Raw genomic sequence first — 19,745 nt, 5'->3', positions numbered from 1 at the left:
TACTGTAGCTTGTGATCAGTTCCATAATTAAAACCTGAATGAAGAAGCCCTCCAAAGTATAACATTTCACAATCAAATTTTTTTGTCCATTTTAAAGGATCAAGAAAGAATGTCTCACTGACCTTATACAGTGGAAGTTTGTAGAATATCATGAACCAAAGTCTGCTAAACCACATTCACCAATAGTGAACAGAACTATTACCCCTGGCAACTAGGTTGGATGGGAGAGGCCTTAATCAGTTTATGCAGAATGTAAGTTTTAACTTATCAACAATTAGTTTTCTGCATTATGGATGTGAAGAAACCAGTCTAAATGTCAACTAGCCAGTGCTGCCTTCTTGAGTGCATGGATAGCCTGAAATAAGGGAAAGGTGAGATTCCTAAGGAATGCTGTTTCAAGGCACTTGTTAGCAATTGGCTGGGGAAGGGAAGGAAAGGAAACCTCTTCTTCCTAAAGGCCACACACTGATGGTGGACCTATTTCCTGGAAACTTTGCCAGCCTGAACCCCGAGAGGCTATTTGCACTCTGATTAGAAGAGGTGATGGCCCATGGATTTACATAATGGTGGATCTGCAAAGTATCATCCAGCCTGAAATTCTCACCGTACAATACTACAGAGCAAGGCTCTATAGTCTACAGGAAATGCACATCGTCTTTACAGGTTTCCCCAACTCCTTTCCTAGCCCCTGTATAGCTGAACCACAGTAGTTTTGCTACAAGACAGGCCTTCATTGCTGCAGAGGAAGGTGCAAGTTTTTCCTTTAATACTGCCGCTACATGTCTGATTTTCCACAAAGGGGGTTTCCTCCATCATGCTCTCACCTACACCAAACCTCGCAAGACCCTTGAACACTTGCAACAAGTATGAATAAACTTCTGACTAAGGATCTAGTGGATGATTTACCAAGGGCTGCCGTAACTTAATTTTGTGTGTTTATGAAATTTAACCTGAATACTCAAACTCTCCTATGAGCCTGTTGTTTATTCAATCTGAGCATAGAATCCCAAAGTGCTTCACCAGACCTGTTTTGTAGGCTTGTTTTCAAATTAAAAGAAAAGATGTAGAACTTAGAGGTTATAAAAGCATACAAACTGCAACAGTACCATTTTATGGCAAGAAATCCTCATGGTTCAGCTTCAGTGTAGCCAAACAGGCTGTTAACACAAAAACCTCTTTAGTTTTATTTTCACCCAGTTTTTTTATTCTACAGAAACCCTCTTCAGTTGGGACAATGTACACAAGTTAATGAAACCTAAGTAAACAAATGTAGGAGAGCAGTATGGGTTACACCACTGTCCTAGTTAACCAAAAACACTAATTACATTCAAAATTTTTAGATTATCAATTCTCCATATCTTCTGTTAGGAACTTATTCCAGTGTATTAGCAGTTGAAAGATAGATGTTAAGTTTTGAGTCATTATATTTTCTCTGCTTTTCATGACATCCAGAATTTTAAATCATGTAATTAAACATGGGAATCAGAAAAGAAATATTAAGCAATTTAATTATCATAAAAGTATAGTCATATTGTTCAGAGCTCTGAGATGGGATTCACATTTCTTTGCCTTTAGAGCTCACTTAATTACCTATAATGTCACAAGAGAATGCAGAAACATATGGGTTACACATTTTGATCTCTCACACTCAGAATTCCAGCTAAACAGATTACTGAAGGAGACTTTAAGATCACAGAAATTTTGATGGGAAGAACAACAGACATGTGACCTATTAAAAGAATATACACATTTAATACTTTGTCCTCCTCGGACTACCTATGTGTTTTCTTTAATTATTCTACTTTTGAATCCTGAGTTACCTTGCTTGGTAACATACTCCACATATAGTGTGTTATATTTGTTTGAAGAAGTACTGATTGCCAATTATTTGGAATGTTTTCCCATTAAGAGTCTCTTGAAATTATGATTATCTTTTTCAATCTAATTAGCTATATTATAGATGAATTTTAAATATTTCACTGGAATCCCTCTCATTTAGCCCTGTTCCGAACTATAAAGCAGAGCTCGTATTTCGACACTGTCCTTCTAAATTCAGTTACCTTTTACCTCCCAGAATCAGTGGCATTCTATTTTCCACGCCTGTGCAAACAGCAACAGCAATATTTTCCATATACTTATTTATTAATTAGCTCAATGGGTATCAGAACCAAACAAATCATTCTGACTGGCATGGTCATTCAAACGAACTGCCAAAGCCAAATGCTTTTATTAGAATACATTCCATGACGCCCACTCAATATCTCAACATGCTATTTTGTTTTATTTGTTTCTTCATTGTCCTGATAATTAAAGTGTGTGCCATCTGAACCACAGCTGGTCCAAATGAAGACTTGAGACTAATAGTGAGACAGAGACTAGCATGATTCCAGTGGAGGAACAGGAATCCTCCTGTTTGCCCTGGAAAATCATCAAAAATCAAAGCCTTTTAAAAAAGGTTTCACAAACTCATTTCGCAGTTTCTATGGAAGTGGGCTTTTTTCCCCTAGCTCTTACAGAAGATTAGAAGTCTCTTCTGAGGAGCTAGTATTTCCATTGTATGAACTATCGTATATAACAAGTGTCATCATCCTCCCTCGTCTCCTGAAGCCAAAATGTGAGTCAACTAGCTTGGCTGACCTCCACTGGGCAGAAAAGCAAAAAAAAAAAAACAACCCCAAAAACAAACAAACAACCCCGCACTACAGTCACTCCTAAAATCTGTGTTTGCAGTGCTGCATCTCTGTACTCTAGATGTACATGTCCCATGCGGGGGGGGGGGGCGCGGTTTCCATATACTACCCACTTCTGATACTAAAGCATGTACTTTTAACTAGAATCTCCTACCTGGAACTTTATAGAAGTTTTTCTTACAATCTAGATATATTGTATAATGCATACTACTATAATCAACCTTGTCCCCAGTGTTCTAAAAGCTTAAGGCTATAGAAACATAACCTTTCCTTTATTAATGCATGCTGCTTAGCTCCTGTTATGGTAGTAATGAACATTTTGCTAGCTTCTTCATTATTAACGCTACCAAGGTCATACGTCTGTAGCTTACTAAGCCTGTGCTCCCTGTCTGGAAAAACTTCTACTCACACACAGTTCTTGCTACAGGAAGAGCACTTCTTTCCATGGTGACTGATAATTGCTTTCTTTCCTGTAAGCTCAGTGCAACATTGTTTTCTAGCTTTCCAAACAACTTGTTTAAAATTGATTTGTAGCGTCTCAAATTAATAAAGAGCTAATATTTCACAGTATTCTAGATTTTTTCTGGTGAACAGGAACGTTGGACTATTTCACTGATGCATCTAGACCATTTGTGGTAAACAGACACAAAAAATTGTTCCATTGATTAAGTACTTTTTTGCAGAAGGCATGAGAAAAAGACTGGGTGGCAATGTTTAGCCTGGTTCTCCTCTTACCGAATGAGGTATCTACCATGAAGCTGCAGACCACTCTGGAGAGTTTCTTAGAAATCACTTTCTCAAAGCAACATTTTAAGTATGGAACTGCAATGACCCTGGGAATACAGACTAAAGGCTGTTTCCCTTAGGAATATGAAAAGCTCATCTTTCCAGTCAGTCATATTTTAATGTTCACCATTCCAGTGATGAACATTAGAACACATTGCAAGCACATACATAAAAGTAAAAAATCAATCTACCCACTTGACTGCAGTATAAAAATAAGTACTAAAGAAGCCACAGGTAAAAAAACAAAAACAAAAAACCCCCAACAAACTATTGTAAACTCATGGAGGTTCTCTCGGTCTAAAGCAACTACTGAAATGTATCTAGTAAACAGTGTGAAGTGGTAGAGATGTGAGAACACCACCCAGGTGTGCCCACATATGAACACACACATGCACACAACCCAGAAGCACAGAGAGAAACAGGATTAGAGATTTATTTCTGAAAATCAAATACAGAAGTGAGTTCACATGAAAAACAAAATTTAGTTCAGCATATAATCTTAACATTTTATCAAACAAAAAGTGAAAGACGTGTTAATTTAAATGCTGAAAAATCTTAACAAGCAATTAACTTCTATATCCATCGCTCTCTCTCTATTTGATAAATAGAAAGAGAGACAGACAGAAGCAGATAAAATGTATCAACTGAGATCCTCACATAATCTGAACAAGGTATTTTTAGGAAGACAGTGTAGAACAGTTGTAAGATCTCTTCAGTACTTATAGCTCTTTTTAAATAGACTTTTTACAGATGGAGCCATAGAATTAAAAAGCTTTCTATCCTTTGGGAATCTCAATCCACTGGGGAAAAAAACCTTGGATAATCTCACCAGTACTGGACTGAATCACTAACTAAGCCTAGCATATGTTATATTGCAATAAATCTTAGCTTTACTTCTCTGCAAAGCTTAGCAATTTTAGAATAAATTTATGAGCTAAGATATAAAAGGGAAGGAGAGGCTGTGTTTATGTGAAAACCTGAGCAGAACACTTGAGAAAAATCAGGAACACGTTGTATTAGCTTGGTGTTACATATGGTGATAGAACTTTAAAAAATGTAGATACCAACCCATTTCCTGCTTTTGAGTTGCCTTTGCTGTCCGTGCTGAGCTGAGAAAGGACATAGTGAGGCGCTTGGCACTGTCGGCATCAATATATCCATGCTGGATCCTCACAATCTCGACGTTTGATCCCTGGCCTCTGCTTTGGATTTCGTTTGCGTGATTTACGTGGCACCTCAGTGTTATCATTGTAGGAACTGGTGCTCATGTTACTGAAGTTGGAGGGGGAATCCTCCATCCACATAATGCAGCTCTGCTCTGATTCCAATCCACACCCTTCATCTTGGCAGGACATCTGACTGTTATCCAGCAAATCCTCAGGTGGTGGTGAGATGTACAGGACTGTATGTCTCTTCGGCATTGACTGTTGCTGCTGGACTGTATTACTGGTTAACTGCTTTTCACTTACCCCTCGGTTACTTACCCCCACGGCTGAGGAGCAGCTCTCCACTTGCATAGCCTTGCTGTCGGTGACTGAGGTAGAGTAAATGGTAGGACTAGAAGAGGTGGTAAAGGAGCTGCAAGCACCGCCCATGGAGGAAGAGGGAGCTGAAGAAGCATCTGCGGTGTATAATTCAGAAGTAAATACAAGATACATGTTTCCACCTGTGCTGGCTATAGCAGTCCCATTGAAATAATGTGATTTGTGAACTGATTTTTCCCCCAAATGAAAATTTGGAATTTGGTAAGTTTGAGAATGTAAATGCTTCAAGCAATACAAGGTCTAGCAATACAATATTATTTTTGAAGTGTCCAAATGGTACTTAACTGATTATAGTTCAAAAGTTTGTTTTTAGTTAACTTTAAGTCATAAAAAAGGCTGCAAGCAAACAACAAGGCTTTTATTGCTTCAACTGGACTAATCATTTGAGCGTAAGCCATTTTATCTAAAACAATGGAAACCCCAAAGCAAAATGTATGCTTGTAGTCCACATTCAATGCCAATTAAACCATTCATTATTATAATTTTTTGAAAAGACGGGACTGTGCTTAGCCACAAAATATTAAAATAAGTTTCTAACCTATGAAGCAGAGAACTACAGGTCATTTTTAATGCAGACACTCCCTGCTTCAGAGGCAAATCCTGGAATAAAAATATGAGAAAATAAATGAGAAAATTGCTGCTGATTCCAGATATCAATTATAAAATGAGAAATAAAATATAAAATCAACTGAATTGTAGGCAAAATGGAACTGGTACCAGTCACTATGATATGAGTTGTTTATTGTGTAGGTTCAGAACAGGGACAAAACTGATTTGTAGCATGCTTAGCATGGAAAGATAAAAGGCCACTAGGAAGTCAGCAACAGATTATATATCCCCATCTCCCAGGAACTTGTTAGCTGGTCCCCTTAAATACAGAAAGTTAAAAGCCATATAGAACCAATGAGGTGACAGAACTCTTAGTTCAATCATGCCTCAGTGTCCTCAGGGACATTAACAGGGTCCTACAGCTACCTACCCACCTACTCTAGCAAAAATTATTTACTAACCAAACTGGGAACCCTATCGATCAGACTGCCCTTGATACAGGAAAGCAGGGCTACGTGTTCAACAACAAAAAAATCAGAAGATTTTTGAAGAGCAACAGGATCATTTCTACTAAAGGTTTTTTTAAGTAACTCTCTCAAAACTTGACACATCAATCAGCAAGTGAGTAAAAAGAAAGACTGTTAAAATTCAAGTAGATGTTTTCAGTGATAGCAGCTTATTGCAGAACAACTCACCAACCTGTATGTTTTACATTAGAGGGTAAGCCCTCCAGAGATGGAGCTATTTTCTTCCCTTCTTTTTTTTTTTTTTTTTTTTAAATAGTGCTGATCACACAAACTCAAGCAACAAATACCACCACCACAAACTTCAATGGGAAATAAACCTATACTGGAATATCATAGAATAGTTACTACTGCAGCACTAAGGGCAATATCTGCTGTAAGGAGGAAGTCAGGTTTTTTGGGGTGTTTTAAATCCAAGAGACAGGAATCTCTGATAAGCCACTCAAATCATGACATTATTTCCATAATGGAAATTCAATTAATTAATCTGTATTCTAACTATCTTGGACCACTCTGAGGAAATCTCAGAAAATTAAAAAAAGGGGGCGGAAACATTTTTTTATTTAACGATGAAGTGAATATTTATTTTCAGGTATGGTAAAAATGAGAAAACCATAAAAAAAAAAATCAGTGTTTTTGGTAATTAAAATTAAAGCATCAGAAACATATGAAGAGTCATTAAAAATGAAGGTTGTTTTTAAAACAAACAACTTAATTGGATGTTTTTCTGTTCTAAGTGAAATGAAAAATAATCCCTATCTGTGGTTAAGTTTTAAGAGAAATTTAGTTGTCAGTACAGCTTATCAATAAATTACTCTTTCAGCTATGTAGAAAAAGACTCCCTTTCTCCACCTCCTGGAGATGTTGAATGATACCAGTTCCATTTTCCAGTTTGTTCCTTGGTAAATGTAGTGGCTGAAGCTGGAGGATTCAGTCACTGTGAACTGCATTCAAATTTAAAGACAAATTTATCTGTTTTGTAGCATGCATTAATTCAATGCTTCTTCTTTAGAAACATTTATAAAATTGGAAAAAACTTCTTCCTCTAGATATTAATTTCAGCGACTGTATTTAGGAGCTGATTTGCAACCACTTTGAGTTGAGAGAGATTGTTACCATATATGTTTTTACCTTGTTTTGTTAGCAACAACAGCATTAGTTCCTATTTAGTATTTGTAAATTCACCTACATAGAAATAAAAGTGTGCAGGACACACAGAGCATGTGTGCTGCATGCAGGGTTTGCAAGTGGAATAATGCGGCAGACTTGTCCTGCTGCACAGCAACATTTTCCCTTCTTAGGTATCAATCCGTTTACAGATGAAATGAAACACCATGCACAACAGAATCCAGAATATGAACACGTCATGGATCTCTCCCCATGACAAAAACTTTAACTGGAATAATAAACAATTACACAGCTGACCCTTGAGTCAGATAAAGTTCTAGAATTGGGATAAAGGTGATCACCCTTCTGCAGAATTTAGCATTAAGGATTACTTGTGAAAACGGTTAATATTTGCTACAAAAGTAAACGTTAAATGAGCTCTTCTAAAGCAGCATTCATGTGAAAAACCAAAGCAGCAGAATTTAGCATTTTATACATGCAAGTCTGCATTGGGACAGGCATACCAAATGGTGATCATATCCTACATTTAAAATAGAAATCCTAGAAACTCAACAGATGAATTTTACCTTAATTTTTGTGGAAAAACTATTTAAAAAATATTATTTATTAGCACAAAGCTAAATAGCTGGTAACACCAACACTGTCTGAAGGTCACCAACGAACAATATTTCAAAAACTTTAATCATAAATACTACCAAGTTCCAAAACAAATTTCCTCCATATTTTTAAGAGAATTTGAAGGAAATATATGTTCTCCTAGAGGGACTAGTTGCACTGTATTCCAATTAGCAGGGATGCCCTGTGTATCAGTAATGCAGGAAACAAATGGCAAGCTAAACGAATACTGTTTAATACAATCCAAATATCCTTCTTTTTTGCTATATATTCTCAAAAGTATTCAAATATCATCCATTAATATGCAACTGTTAAAATATGTATAGCTTTGTGAAGTTCAGTGTTTTTCCTATCATACCTCAAAAATATACAAAAAGCAGCATGAGGATCATGCCAATCAAAGAAGCAGATCATTTATTTTCTGCCCCTACAAAAACAGGCAAATCTGAAATGTATTTTTGAGGATAAATCAGTGTAAATGCATCATTTTTACTAGTGGCATAACTTGAAATGTTTAGAAAGTGCAACTATTTCATGTTTACAGGTAAAGCCAATAGGTCTCCAGCCAATTCATCTTCTTCCTGGTTGATAGAGTAAACAAGTAGGATCTGCCAGGTATGAATTCATGAAGTTACTATAATGAATAACAAACCAACATTTTTACATAATTTCATTTTGTTTTTTTTAAACTTTAAATATATTTGGAGCCAGTGACAATCTATGCATACATCTGATACACAAAAGGGATCCCTTGGTTGAATATGTTGCATTTAAACATTATTTATTCTAAGTTTTCAATACTTTAATCTTCATTGGTCCTGTTTTAAAACTTGAAAACATTTTTCCATTTTCTACTTTTTTAGAAATTATCCAACAAAAAAAGAAATTGTTCCCAAGAGTACAGGAATTGAGCATACAACAACCAGAATGTAAGAAAAACCTCACTTGTATCCTGGAAAATTAGAGTATGAACACAGGCCTTTTTAAGCATTTTCTTTTTGTCATAAAGTGTAAATTATTCACCATAGAAACACATTAGGCTGCTATATTTATCTGACAGCTTAGTTACCTATGCCTTAACAATGCTTACCAAAACCCACAAATATTAATTTTGTTTACTTAGATATTGTTACTATATTCTGTATGTGCACATTTGAAATAAAGACAAAATATTAATAAGACTTCGCTACAGTTTTCGTAAAATTTATTTGAAAATTACAATTTTATATGATATAAGTCAAGTGAATTTTTTGATGGGGTATGCAGCCACAGGACCATAAAAGCAAATAAAACAGGTCTGCAAGTGTATTTTGTATTTAAATCCTTTCAAATTAGAGTATGGTGGGTCATTGTTAAAAACTGAACGCCTTTTAGCTATTCTGAATATCACCTCTATTCCGAATATCACCTCTATTCCATATGAAGTTAGTAGAAATGAAGAAAATAACTTTCATAATCTGTTGCCTCAGCTCCCGCAAATATTTCTCTATAAAGCCAAACAGATTGATACAGAACAAGCAGTTTAACACAAGGCATTTCCTGTTCTCTTTCAGGCAACACAATTTACACATTAATAGTCAGATGCAATTCTATAGTTTGTAAATGAAAGAACCTAAACTAACCAAGAATTGTAACTTAACATATTTGGTCTGTGCTGGAGTTTATAATGTAAATCAAGAAAGAACATCTATTTCTCTGCACTATTTCTAGAAGGACTGATGCATAATTTCCAGTTGGTCATGATATCAGTTCACCCATGTTTGCTTTCAACAGGCTGAAAGCTGTCTGTTTAGTCCCAACTGCCCATCTCACTTTCAGGGCAGTAAAGCAGCATTATAGCCTCTTCTTTCTATGAATTGGAATAATTTAGGTTTTTTCTGAAAATAAAAAGCAGCCAGAAATCAGGCAGTGGGAAAAGGGGATGCAGTGCCCACGTGGCACAACTGCATGCTACCAAATTCACAGGCTAGTATCAGGAAGAGTGGAATGTATAGCAAAGAGCATCCCCATGTGCAAATTAGTGCTGGATTTTGTTTACAATTTGTTTACTGAAAAGGAAAGAAACATTAGCTACTAAATTACTGACTAAGGCCACGTTATATATTTCTATAATTCTGTGGAGTCAAACAAGCCTTTCAGCCTTTAAACTAATGGGGGCCGGGGGACAAGATGATCACTGCTTGCCCTGGAGGGAGTTGCAGTCTTTAAAAACAGCTTAAGAGGAGCCAATCCTTGTTCCATTAAATCCTTGTTCACTCTCCTCACAGAAATCCTTCAATACTACAAGGATTCACAATCCCTCAAAAAAAAAAAAATAAGTGCCTTACTCCTGACATTTAAAATATGCTGCTATCTTACAATGCGAGTTACATCCCGCAGTGGAAATTACAAGATTTCAAATGCAACTATGTGAGAGACTTTTTTTTTTTTGTGGGGGGGGAGGGGAGGGTAGTATTCCAACCCCCTGTGCATGAACAGTCACTACATACAGGAAGTCATTAAGAACTCTCCTTGTTTTTCAGGGGCTAGCATGTATGCCATGTGCTCCACTACAGGCTGTTAGAAAACAACTGGTGATAAAAATGAAAATTCAAACACCATACAGGGTAAAGTTTGGGACATTTATAGGTAAGTCCCTACTTAACTTGAGATACTGTGGAAATTGCAGATTCCACAATATTAGGTTTCCACCGCAATTCTGACAGCAGGAGCCCGCCCGCTCTCAGCCCCAGGACCCTGACAGCAGAAAATCACGGAAAAATAATAATAGACTTTATTACTGCAAATAAGGTCCATATTACTTTTTTTTTTTCGTTGTTTTTGTTGTTGTTGTTGTTTTTGTTTTGTTTGTTTTTTTTTGCAGTGTTCCATGTCTTGTCTGCAACCCAGCCACAATTTTTTGAGAATCATCCCGCAATTCAAGTAGGGCCTTATTTACAGGCCTAATGCACAGAGTATGGCCCTCCATGAATGTTAATTATAGACCTTACATGTTATAGTCTTGGCAATATTTGACTTTTTCAAAATAAAACAGAAGGATACTACATACAAAATTTCCAGCATCAACCCCGGTGATGCCAAAGGTTTAAAAGTTATGAACCAGAACTTACAAAGTGGCTGCAAACCTGCTTTTAACACCTTATATGCCAACTCTGGGTTTCTACTTTTCTTCTTTTAGTATTACTGATGTAAAGTCAAAAACTTTTTTGTAAAGTTTAGTTTTCAATCAATCCACTATTTAGAAACAAAAAAGAAAGAAAAAAAGACTTATGAAGAAGTCTAAAAACAAGACCGACCTATACCCTGGGTGAGATTAGATGGGTTAAGTGTCTCTGGCACTATTTGTCTTCACTATTGACAGACACTGTCACAACCCACCACACGATGCCTGTCTCTGAATGGCGGAGCTAGAATGCAAGTTAAGTATTAATAGAGAAAACAACTAGCATCCCAGTAAATATAATCAAGCAATCCAATTCACCCGTTATTCAAAAATAAATAGTCACACAGATTCAAGATAGGCTGGTTATTTTAATTTACATTAAGTCCAAAACAGTTTCAATTCCCTTACAATTACATGCTGAAACAAGCAGTACTTTATACCTAGAATAAACACATCATTCAATCTGTTTTTATATAAACACCACCAATTATTTACACTCATGTTTAAAGACACAGAAGTAGTAATTTCTTACCTGCAACTTTTTTGTTAGTGGTTCTCATCCACCAATTCAGTTTAGTAGGTTTTCCCACTCAGAGTGGTGTCAGAGGCAGAGGCAATCAAGCAAGTCAGGCAGAATTCTACACCTCCTCAGCTGCTCCCTCTTCCAATTCTCACCTTTCATCTCCCCTACTTTCTACATAATCAAACCATCTTAAAAGGAATAATTCTGTAATGTCTTGACTGGTGGATCAGAATTACAAAACACATCTCCAGGTAGGAAATGATCTCTTCTGTTCCTCAAATCCACCAGTTCCTTCCAAAAATGTAGTAATGCTGTGCTGGACTAAGTGAGATTTTTATACCACTATGACAAGGAATTTCTCCCAGGTAATTACACACTAGGTTTGTCCTCTTTTTTCTGTTTTTGTTTTTGCATTATTTGATAATAAGAATGATGCATTTTCATAATGAATTAATGCCAAAACCTCCTTAATGGGTGGGCTTTATTGCTTATACATCAGTCAAGAGAAGGCTGAAAGCAACTTTGGACTAGAACAGAAATAGGAATTAGAGACCTAAAGGTCTATTACTTATTCCACTGAATGTTTAGAACTTAGAGGGAACACATACTGCCAACAGAAATTTCCATTCAATGGAAAGTGTGTTTGTGAGAAACTTTCCTTTCAACTCTCCCAGTACATATCTACACACTATCACCGTTATACACAGAACTCAGAATGATAAGGGAACATCCTTGCCTTAACTGCCACCAAGCTAATTAGACATTGGCCTCTCCTGGAATGTTGAAACTATCTTCATAATCGTGTGTACCTAGAAGTGACATACTGGGAATGGGAGTGCAGTATAGAAATACCTTGCTCAGAAATGATTTGTATTACAACAGTGCCCAGAGGCCCCAGTATGCTAAGCACTGCACTATCACACAGTCAGAGGAAGACCCTGACCTAAAAAGCTTTACAATGTATATTAACCTTGTAAAAAAAAAAGAGAGAAGCAGTTGATATTTCTTGGCTGAAACAAACCTGCTATAGATAGAATGCACAGCTTTGAGGAAAAACTATGAAGTTTATCCTCCTTGAAATTCCCTCCCCAGAAACATATGGAAAGCACTTCCTGAACATTCATCTGTTGTGTTGTGACTGAAGTGATGGTTTTCTGCATAGCTGATTATGAACCACAAGAACTGAAAGCTTTCCAAGACTTTGGACACCAGACCAAAACCAGATCAAGCTTTTTATTTCTCATAATCAAGTCAACACATGACATCATGCATCTGCTATGTTAGCACTCATATCACCTTTGAAGATTCTGGTAACTGCTTCCAGACCAAAAGAAAGGACCAGTGACTGACACTGGCAATGAAGTCCACCTAGAATAAATACCAGAAATTTCTGCTATTGATATATGGAAATAAGCAAAAGAAAGGCTGATGTCCTGACTCTAGTTCTGCAAAAACTCAGTTTCCATTTTCAAACTTTATTTGCAATTAACTGATTTGGAAATTTTAGTATGAGTATTACCCAAAAGCTTCTTCAGCTTTATGGAGGAAGAAAATGAACCTAACCCTTAGAGTATGGTTGCAAGAAGGGACAAATGATTAATTGTATGACTCTTGTATTAACAAATGAGCAGCAAAATATAATTTTCAAAATTAAATGTACAAAAATGATTACTCCAAGTACTATGGAGCTCACCCCCCTCCCCACAGGAGAAGTTAAATTACCTCTTTAAACCTGCCTCCTTATATACCATTTTAAAGAAAGGAACAATCCCTGTACCCCTAGCTAGAGTATAAATGTAACTTTTTAGCAAATTCAGCACTACTGTAGATGTTTCAATTATCCCACTCCATAGGGCCAACCTTTTTAAGATTCAGAAGTATTATTCCTTTTGTTTAGAATACCAGATTCCACCTGCTCCATAATACCTCATATCTCGTGGATGGCAGCTGACAGAATCCCACAGATCATCTTTTTTTAAGCGGGGAAAGACATAAGAAGAATCTGCAATCAGAATTATCTTCAGTGAAAATTTGATCTAACAGGTCTGTGCTACTCTCTCTCAAGATACCATATCATTTATTTTTGTATATTGTTCTTACCAAAACATTACTGATTACATTCTATATATGCAATTTAAGAGGGTTCTGTGAACAAGCTTCAGGAATGTGGAATTTGTGTCCCAATGTTTACTATAAGAAAACAAAATTGATTGTTTTATTACAGCTAGGAAACTTGAGATGGGAATTGAAAACAGCCAGAAAACCGAATTAGATGCAGGAAGATTGTTCATAATGGTGGGGAGGAAAAAATAAGGAAGAATATCCATTCCCACAGTGGCAATGGGAACAAGAGATCAAAAACAGACACTGGAAAGGATTCATTCCTACTGCATCCCGAAGATTTGCAAACTGTCCTTTGTTAAGATTCTACTGGAGAGAGAAGGAACAGGACTACAGCTGGCAGTCAAGATGCTCCCTTTAGATTTTCTGTGCAAGGGTACAGAGGATTTTATTGTACATACTAATTCAGAGAACAGGTTCACCCTTCACATTTACCTTTCAAAAAGCAATACAGTTTAAAGTGCTTAGGAACAAAGGCTCTTGTATTTGAAGTATTCCAAATAGAATAAGATGACAGAGGGCTTTTGACTTGCTACTAGAAAGGAACACAAGAGAAGAGACTCTGGCCATGTCTACATCTAAAATTTTGCAGCGCTGGTTGTTACAGCTGTATTAGTACAGCTGTATAGGGCCAGCGCTGCAGAGTGGCCACACTTACAGCAACCAGCGCTGCAAGTGGTGTTAGATGTGGCCACACTGCAGCGCTGTTGGGCGGCTTCAAGGGGGGTTCCGGGAACGCGAGAGCAAACCGGGAAAGGAGACCAGCTTCGCCGCGGTTTGCTCTCGCGTTCCCGGAGCCACCCAGCAAACCGCAGGGAAGGAGACCTGCTTGCTCGGGGTTCGGGGAACGCGAGAGCAAACCGGGAAAGGAGACCAGCTTCGCCGCGGTTTGCTCTCGCGTTCCCGGAGCCACCCAGCAAACCGCAGGGAAGGAGACCTGCTTGCTCGGGGTTCCGGGAACGAGAGCAAACCGGGAAAGGAGACCAGCTTCGCCGCGGTTTGCTCTTGCGTTCCCGGAGCCACCCAGCAAACCGCAGGGAAGGAGACCTGCTTGCTCGGGGTTCGGGGAACGCGAGAGCAAACCGGGAAAGGAGACCAGCTTCGCCGCGGTTTGCTCTCACGTTCCCCGAACCACCCTGCAAACCGCAGGGAAGGAGACCTGCTTGCTCGGGGTTCCGGGAACGCGAGAGCAAACCGGGAAAGGAGACCAGCTTCGCCGCGGTTTGCTCTCGCGTTCCCGGAGCCACCCAGCAAACCGCAGGGAAGGAGACCTGCTTGCTCGGGGTTCCGGGAACGCGAGAGCAAGCCGGGGAAGGAGACCAGCTTGATTACCAGAGGCTTCCTCCTTCCACGGAGGTCAAGAAAAGCGCTGGTAAGTGTCTACATTGGATTACCAGCGCTGGATCACCAGCGCTGGATCCTCTACACCCGAGACAAAACGGGAGTACGGCCAGCGCTGCAAACAGGGAGTTGCAGCGCTGGTGATGCCCTGCAGATGTGGACACCTCCTAAGTTGCAGCGCTGTAACTCCCTCACCAGTGCTGCAACTTTCTGATGTAGACAAGCCTTCTGATTGGCATTTTGAATAGAAAGATAAAGGCTTGATTAAATCAGTTTCGTACAAACCCATGTCCTCCAAATGTGAAAAATCTCATCAACATCTGAGAAATACAACTGAAGAATCAGGCACCTTCTCCTACAAAGGTTTGAAAATGCTCATGCCAGGAACATTAAGAGTGTGGGTTCCTGGAGCTCCAGCTGCTGATCTATGTAAGTGATATACTCCAACGATAGCCTAGATTGAGATTGCTTCATCATTTGGGTCTGCAATCAAAAGAGTCTAGTAAATGATCCATATTTCCTGTTAGTAATATGCTCGTGCTGGCTCACATGTTACTCTTTTTCCTGCCCTCTAGATGAAGATGCTCCCACATGCAGCAGTCAATACGAAGAGCTCACGATGCTAGTCCTTAGTGCTGATGCATATAGGGAGCCCCTTTTCCTCTTCCTATTTTCTGGAAGTGTGATGGAACTAGGTACCTGAGAAAGAAGCTGAGGATATATATGTTGCAGCACAAAATTCTGGATTCCTTGTTGGTTACACTTGCCTGATTGACATTCAAAGAGTGGGTAAAACTCTTCTTCTGAATTGATGAATATGAGATACACATCGTGTTGCTTATATTAAAATTATCAAATGTGTTCATGAAAATCCAACTATCAAGACTCAGTTTTAATATTTTTAAACTGACCTGTAAGTTGTAAAACAAATGTTAAATGGTAGAACTAGAAGTCTGTTTCTGTCAGGCCCTCACACCTGAAAACAGCCCATCCTGCTCCTCTAAAAATCTGAAGAGTTAGCTGCAGCAAGATTTTTATGCAATGCATTTACATGGAACAAAACCTCAGAGCAAAGCATCTGATGGAAAACCTTACAGTAATCTGATTTTCAGCCAAATAGTGTGTCACCCAGTGGCTAGGGAAGCAGAAAACAAATTATGTTAAATCTTAAAGGAGAAAAAAATAGCCTCTGACCACTCCCTATGATTTAATCTTCTCATTGCTTCTAGTGAAGTACACCTGCATCATTTTTTTTTTTACACTACATACTAAATGCTAGACCTATTTCTAGTTAACTCCATCTCTTAAAAAAATAACAATGTATTTAATGGGCTCACCTACAGTGATGTAGGTTTAGACTTATAACATTAGAAAATATGTTATAGTTTTAGGATAAATAAGATAGCACACAAAAGATTTACACAAAACACTAGAAATAACAAACTGGCTTACGATAGTGGAACTCTAAGATGCCAAGGTCACCTTTCCTCCCAACTTTACCATTTCTACAACATCAGCCATTTGAATGTGTGTCTGTGTTCTTTTACTAACCACTCTTCAAAAGTGACAATCAGATGAGTGAACAGCCAATCTTGGTTTTTTAAATTAAATATAAATACACAAGCACACTCCTCTTTCTCTCTCTACAATACACACAGGAAGCCTGGAGTGACCTTCCCACTTTTTTTCCTATTAACAGAAAGGAGCCTCAACCAAGCAGACTCCTTATACTGCAAGAGTCAGGACCAGCTACGACAGCTGTCTGAAGAGACTGCAACAACCCTAAGACAATTGGGGCATATGATAGAGAGGGGTGCACCCAAAAAGGAACTAGTGCAGCACAGGAGAAGACTGCTCCTTCCAAAGAAGGAGAAATAGCAGCCTTCTGACTGAAGCACCTGTGCTCTCTTCCTTTGGGAACCTGGAGAATTTTGGGTATAGGAGGAGAAAAACTCCTCCTTCACAAAAATTGAAAGAACACTGAAGAGAGGGCTGGGCAAGTGTAACCCACCACAACTGGAAACTATGGCTCCCCTGGGAATAGGAGAATCAATCCCTCCAAAACATTCAAAAAGAAGGCATGTGTAATGCTCTAGGCAAGCCCAGCCTGGGGCTCCGGTCTGCTAACTCCAGCCTAAGTATAAAACTTCCCAGACCTCCCACTGAAGCTGGACTACTGTGCTCCCCTCCCTGCAGACGTTTGGTCAAGGGGAAAGATGGAAGGTAGAGTCTCTGAGTATCCTCAGCCCTGGATCCATCTCTTTGCACTAGACAAATCCTATATGCTCAGAGAGGGACCCTTGCTGTGTGGAGGACAAGAGACTCAGGCCTCATCTCTCCTCCCAGTGGCAGATCAGAAGTCTGCTTGGAGGGACTGCAGCAGGGCCACTGGCACTGATGCAGCAGCAGGAGCATGATCAGGGATCTTGTGCCAACACTAGTAACCAGCCCACTGGGTCCATGACAGAGCCTCACACTCACTCCTCCACTCTCTCCTATTGTTTGTGGAGGGGGCTGTTTCTTCTCCTATTGCCAGCTTCCAAATGGGGCGGTTACAAGTCAGGTCCAAAATTTACCAGACTAACCCAAGCAGCCTCTCCCAATCTTGGAGACAAAGGGGGTGTTTCTTCCCCCCACAATCTCCAAAACTGTCCCAAGTTTGCAAGGGAAAGAGATACGGGTGGTCCTGTTCAGCCCCCCACATCTTTGGTTGTTTTGAGGAGAGAAGTCTTCTCCCAAACTGCACCAGATGGTGGAGGCAGAGAGGGGAAGAAAACTGCTACTGCTATGTATTACACCAGGGGTTGGCAACCTTTCAGAAGTGGTATGCTGAGTTTTCATTTATTCACTCTAATTTAAGGTTTCGCGTGCCAGTCATAATTTTTAACGTTTTTAGAAGGTCTCTTTCTATAAGCTATAATATACAACTAAACTATTGTTGTATGTAAAGTAAATAAGGTTTTTTAAATGTTTAAGAAGCTTCATTTAAAATTAAGTTAAAATGCAGAGCCCCCCGGACTGGTGGCCAGGACCCAGGCAGTATGAGTGTCACTGAAAAGCAGCTCACGTGCCATAGGTTGCCTACCCCTGTATTACACGAACAGTAGATTCACTTGCATTGAGTCTGTTTTATCCTTCTGTTGACTCCTGTCACATCCGGAAAGTGTAGCCTGGGATTTTCACTAAGGGTCTAAGGGAATTAGTCACCTAAGTGCCACTGAAAGTCAATTAGATATGGGCACATAACTCCCTTAGGTTCCTTTGAAAGCCCCAGGCACAAACTCTTTGAGTTATGGATCATCACAGTTGTTACATGTGTACACAGCACAATGGTGCTGATCACTGACTGGGGCTTTCAAAGTACAGATGATACACTATTTAAAATACCAAGATTCAGTCCTTCAGACACTCACTTTTATGGCAGGTGACAGCAGTAATGAGATTCACACTTTAATGTTTTATACTAATTTTTAACACAGTTTATATAATCTAAGCTGTGAAATTTCTTACAATCTTTATAATCAAGTATGCCACTTTTGATCCAGCTTTTTAACTGCACCCTGTGAAATCTAAAAACCCAACTGGCTTCTCACAATGCTGATGCAGAGGAATCTTCATCAGATAGTGACATTAAAGACCCCCTTTTAGTTCAGTGAACATGGAACCTTCTTCCAGTGTTTACAAATAAACCTCTGATCTACATTATTTTCTTTCAGTTTTCTTTAAAGGAAAGAATATAAGGCCATACTGGGTCACACCAAAGGTGCATCTAGCCCAGTGTCCTGTCTTCCAACAGTGGCCAGTGCCAGGTGCCCCAGAGGGAATGAACAGAACAGAGAATCATCAAGTGATCCATCCCCTGTTGCCCATTCCCCACTTTTAGTAATAAAAGGCTAGGTGAGGGGGTCCCTGCCCATCCCGGCTATTAGCCATTGATGGACCTGTCCTCCATTAATTTATTTAGTTCTTTTTTTTGAACCCTGTTCTAGTCTTGAACTGTCAATGCTGCAGTGTAACCCAAACTCAGCTAGCACATTCCCAGCTTTTTAAGCGGATCTGGATTGACTATCAGCAGATGCTGAAAACCTAGCAGGAACAGACATTTAGTTCTGTTTATCTAAACTCAAATGCTCGAAAATTGTCTCAGTAAAGGTACAAATATAGTTAGCAGTTACATTTCTGTCTGTGGATTTAACTGTAACAGGTTTGGTTTTTTTAACTATGTTTCTGCAACAGTATTCGGTTGTTGCTGTACCCTTGAACCAGATTCATTATTAAGAACTGAGGTAAAATCTCTTGTATTTTAAAATCTCTTAGAATCAAACACTTCTAAAAGAAATTACCACTTTTTATAAATCTAATGACCAGCAAGCTCCACAGTACACAATTAAATCCACAGACTCTGTTAGAAAACATCTGGCAAAACATGAACGGTGATCAGTGCTGTAAGTTTCTCTTACAGATTTAAACCTTTTCAGCATCCAACCAGAAACTCTGTTTATTGCACTGTGCATTTCTGGGGCATGTTTTTATATAGAAGGTTAACGCACATGAATCTACAGCAAAAGCTGCATAATGCAGCTACCAGCACCCCCACCTCAAACATTAATTTTCTAGATCATCAACTGATGGTCAACACACCACTCTCAAACTTAATATAATGTTATAAAGATTACAGGAATCCAATTATTCAAGAAATCTCAGCCCATTAGGGGAGAGGTATAAGCAATGGGCACAATGATTGGTTTGCCTTTTTGCTAA

At 38.8% G+C, this 19,745-nt stretch overlaps 1 protein-coding gene across 1 annotated transcript in view; it reads right to left on the bottom strand.

The window, feature by feature from the left end:
- The window catches only part of NFAT5 (nuclear factor of activated T cells 5), a 161,774-nt gene that overhangs the window by 61,543 nt on the left and 80,486 nt on the right, over positions 1-19,745 (bottom strand). Inside the window, 1 exon segment of the mRNA XM_030582298.1 lies at positions 4,545-5,097. Coding sequence (XP_030438158.1) covers positions 4,545-5,097 — 553 coding nt within the window.

This window comes from Gopherus evgoodei, chromosome 12 (assembly GCF_007399415.2).
Source record: "Gopherus evgoodei ecotype Sinaloan lineage chromosome 12, rGopEvg1_v1.p, whole genome shotgun sequence".
Classification (NCBI taxonomy): Eukaryota; Metazoa; Chordata; order Testudines; family Testudinidae; genus Gopherus; species Gopherus evgoodei.
This window is presented reverse-complemented; position numbering and strand designations above follow the sequence as displayed.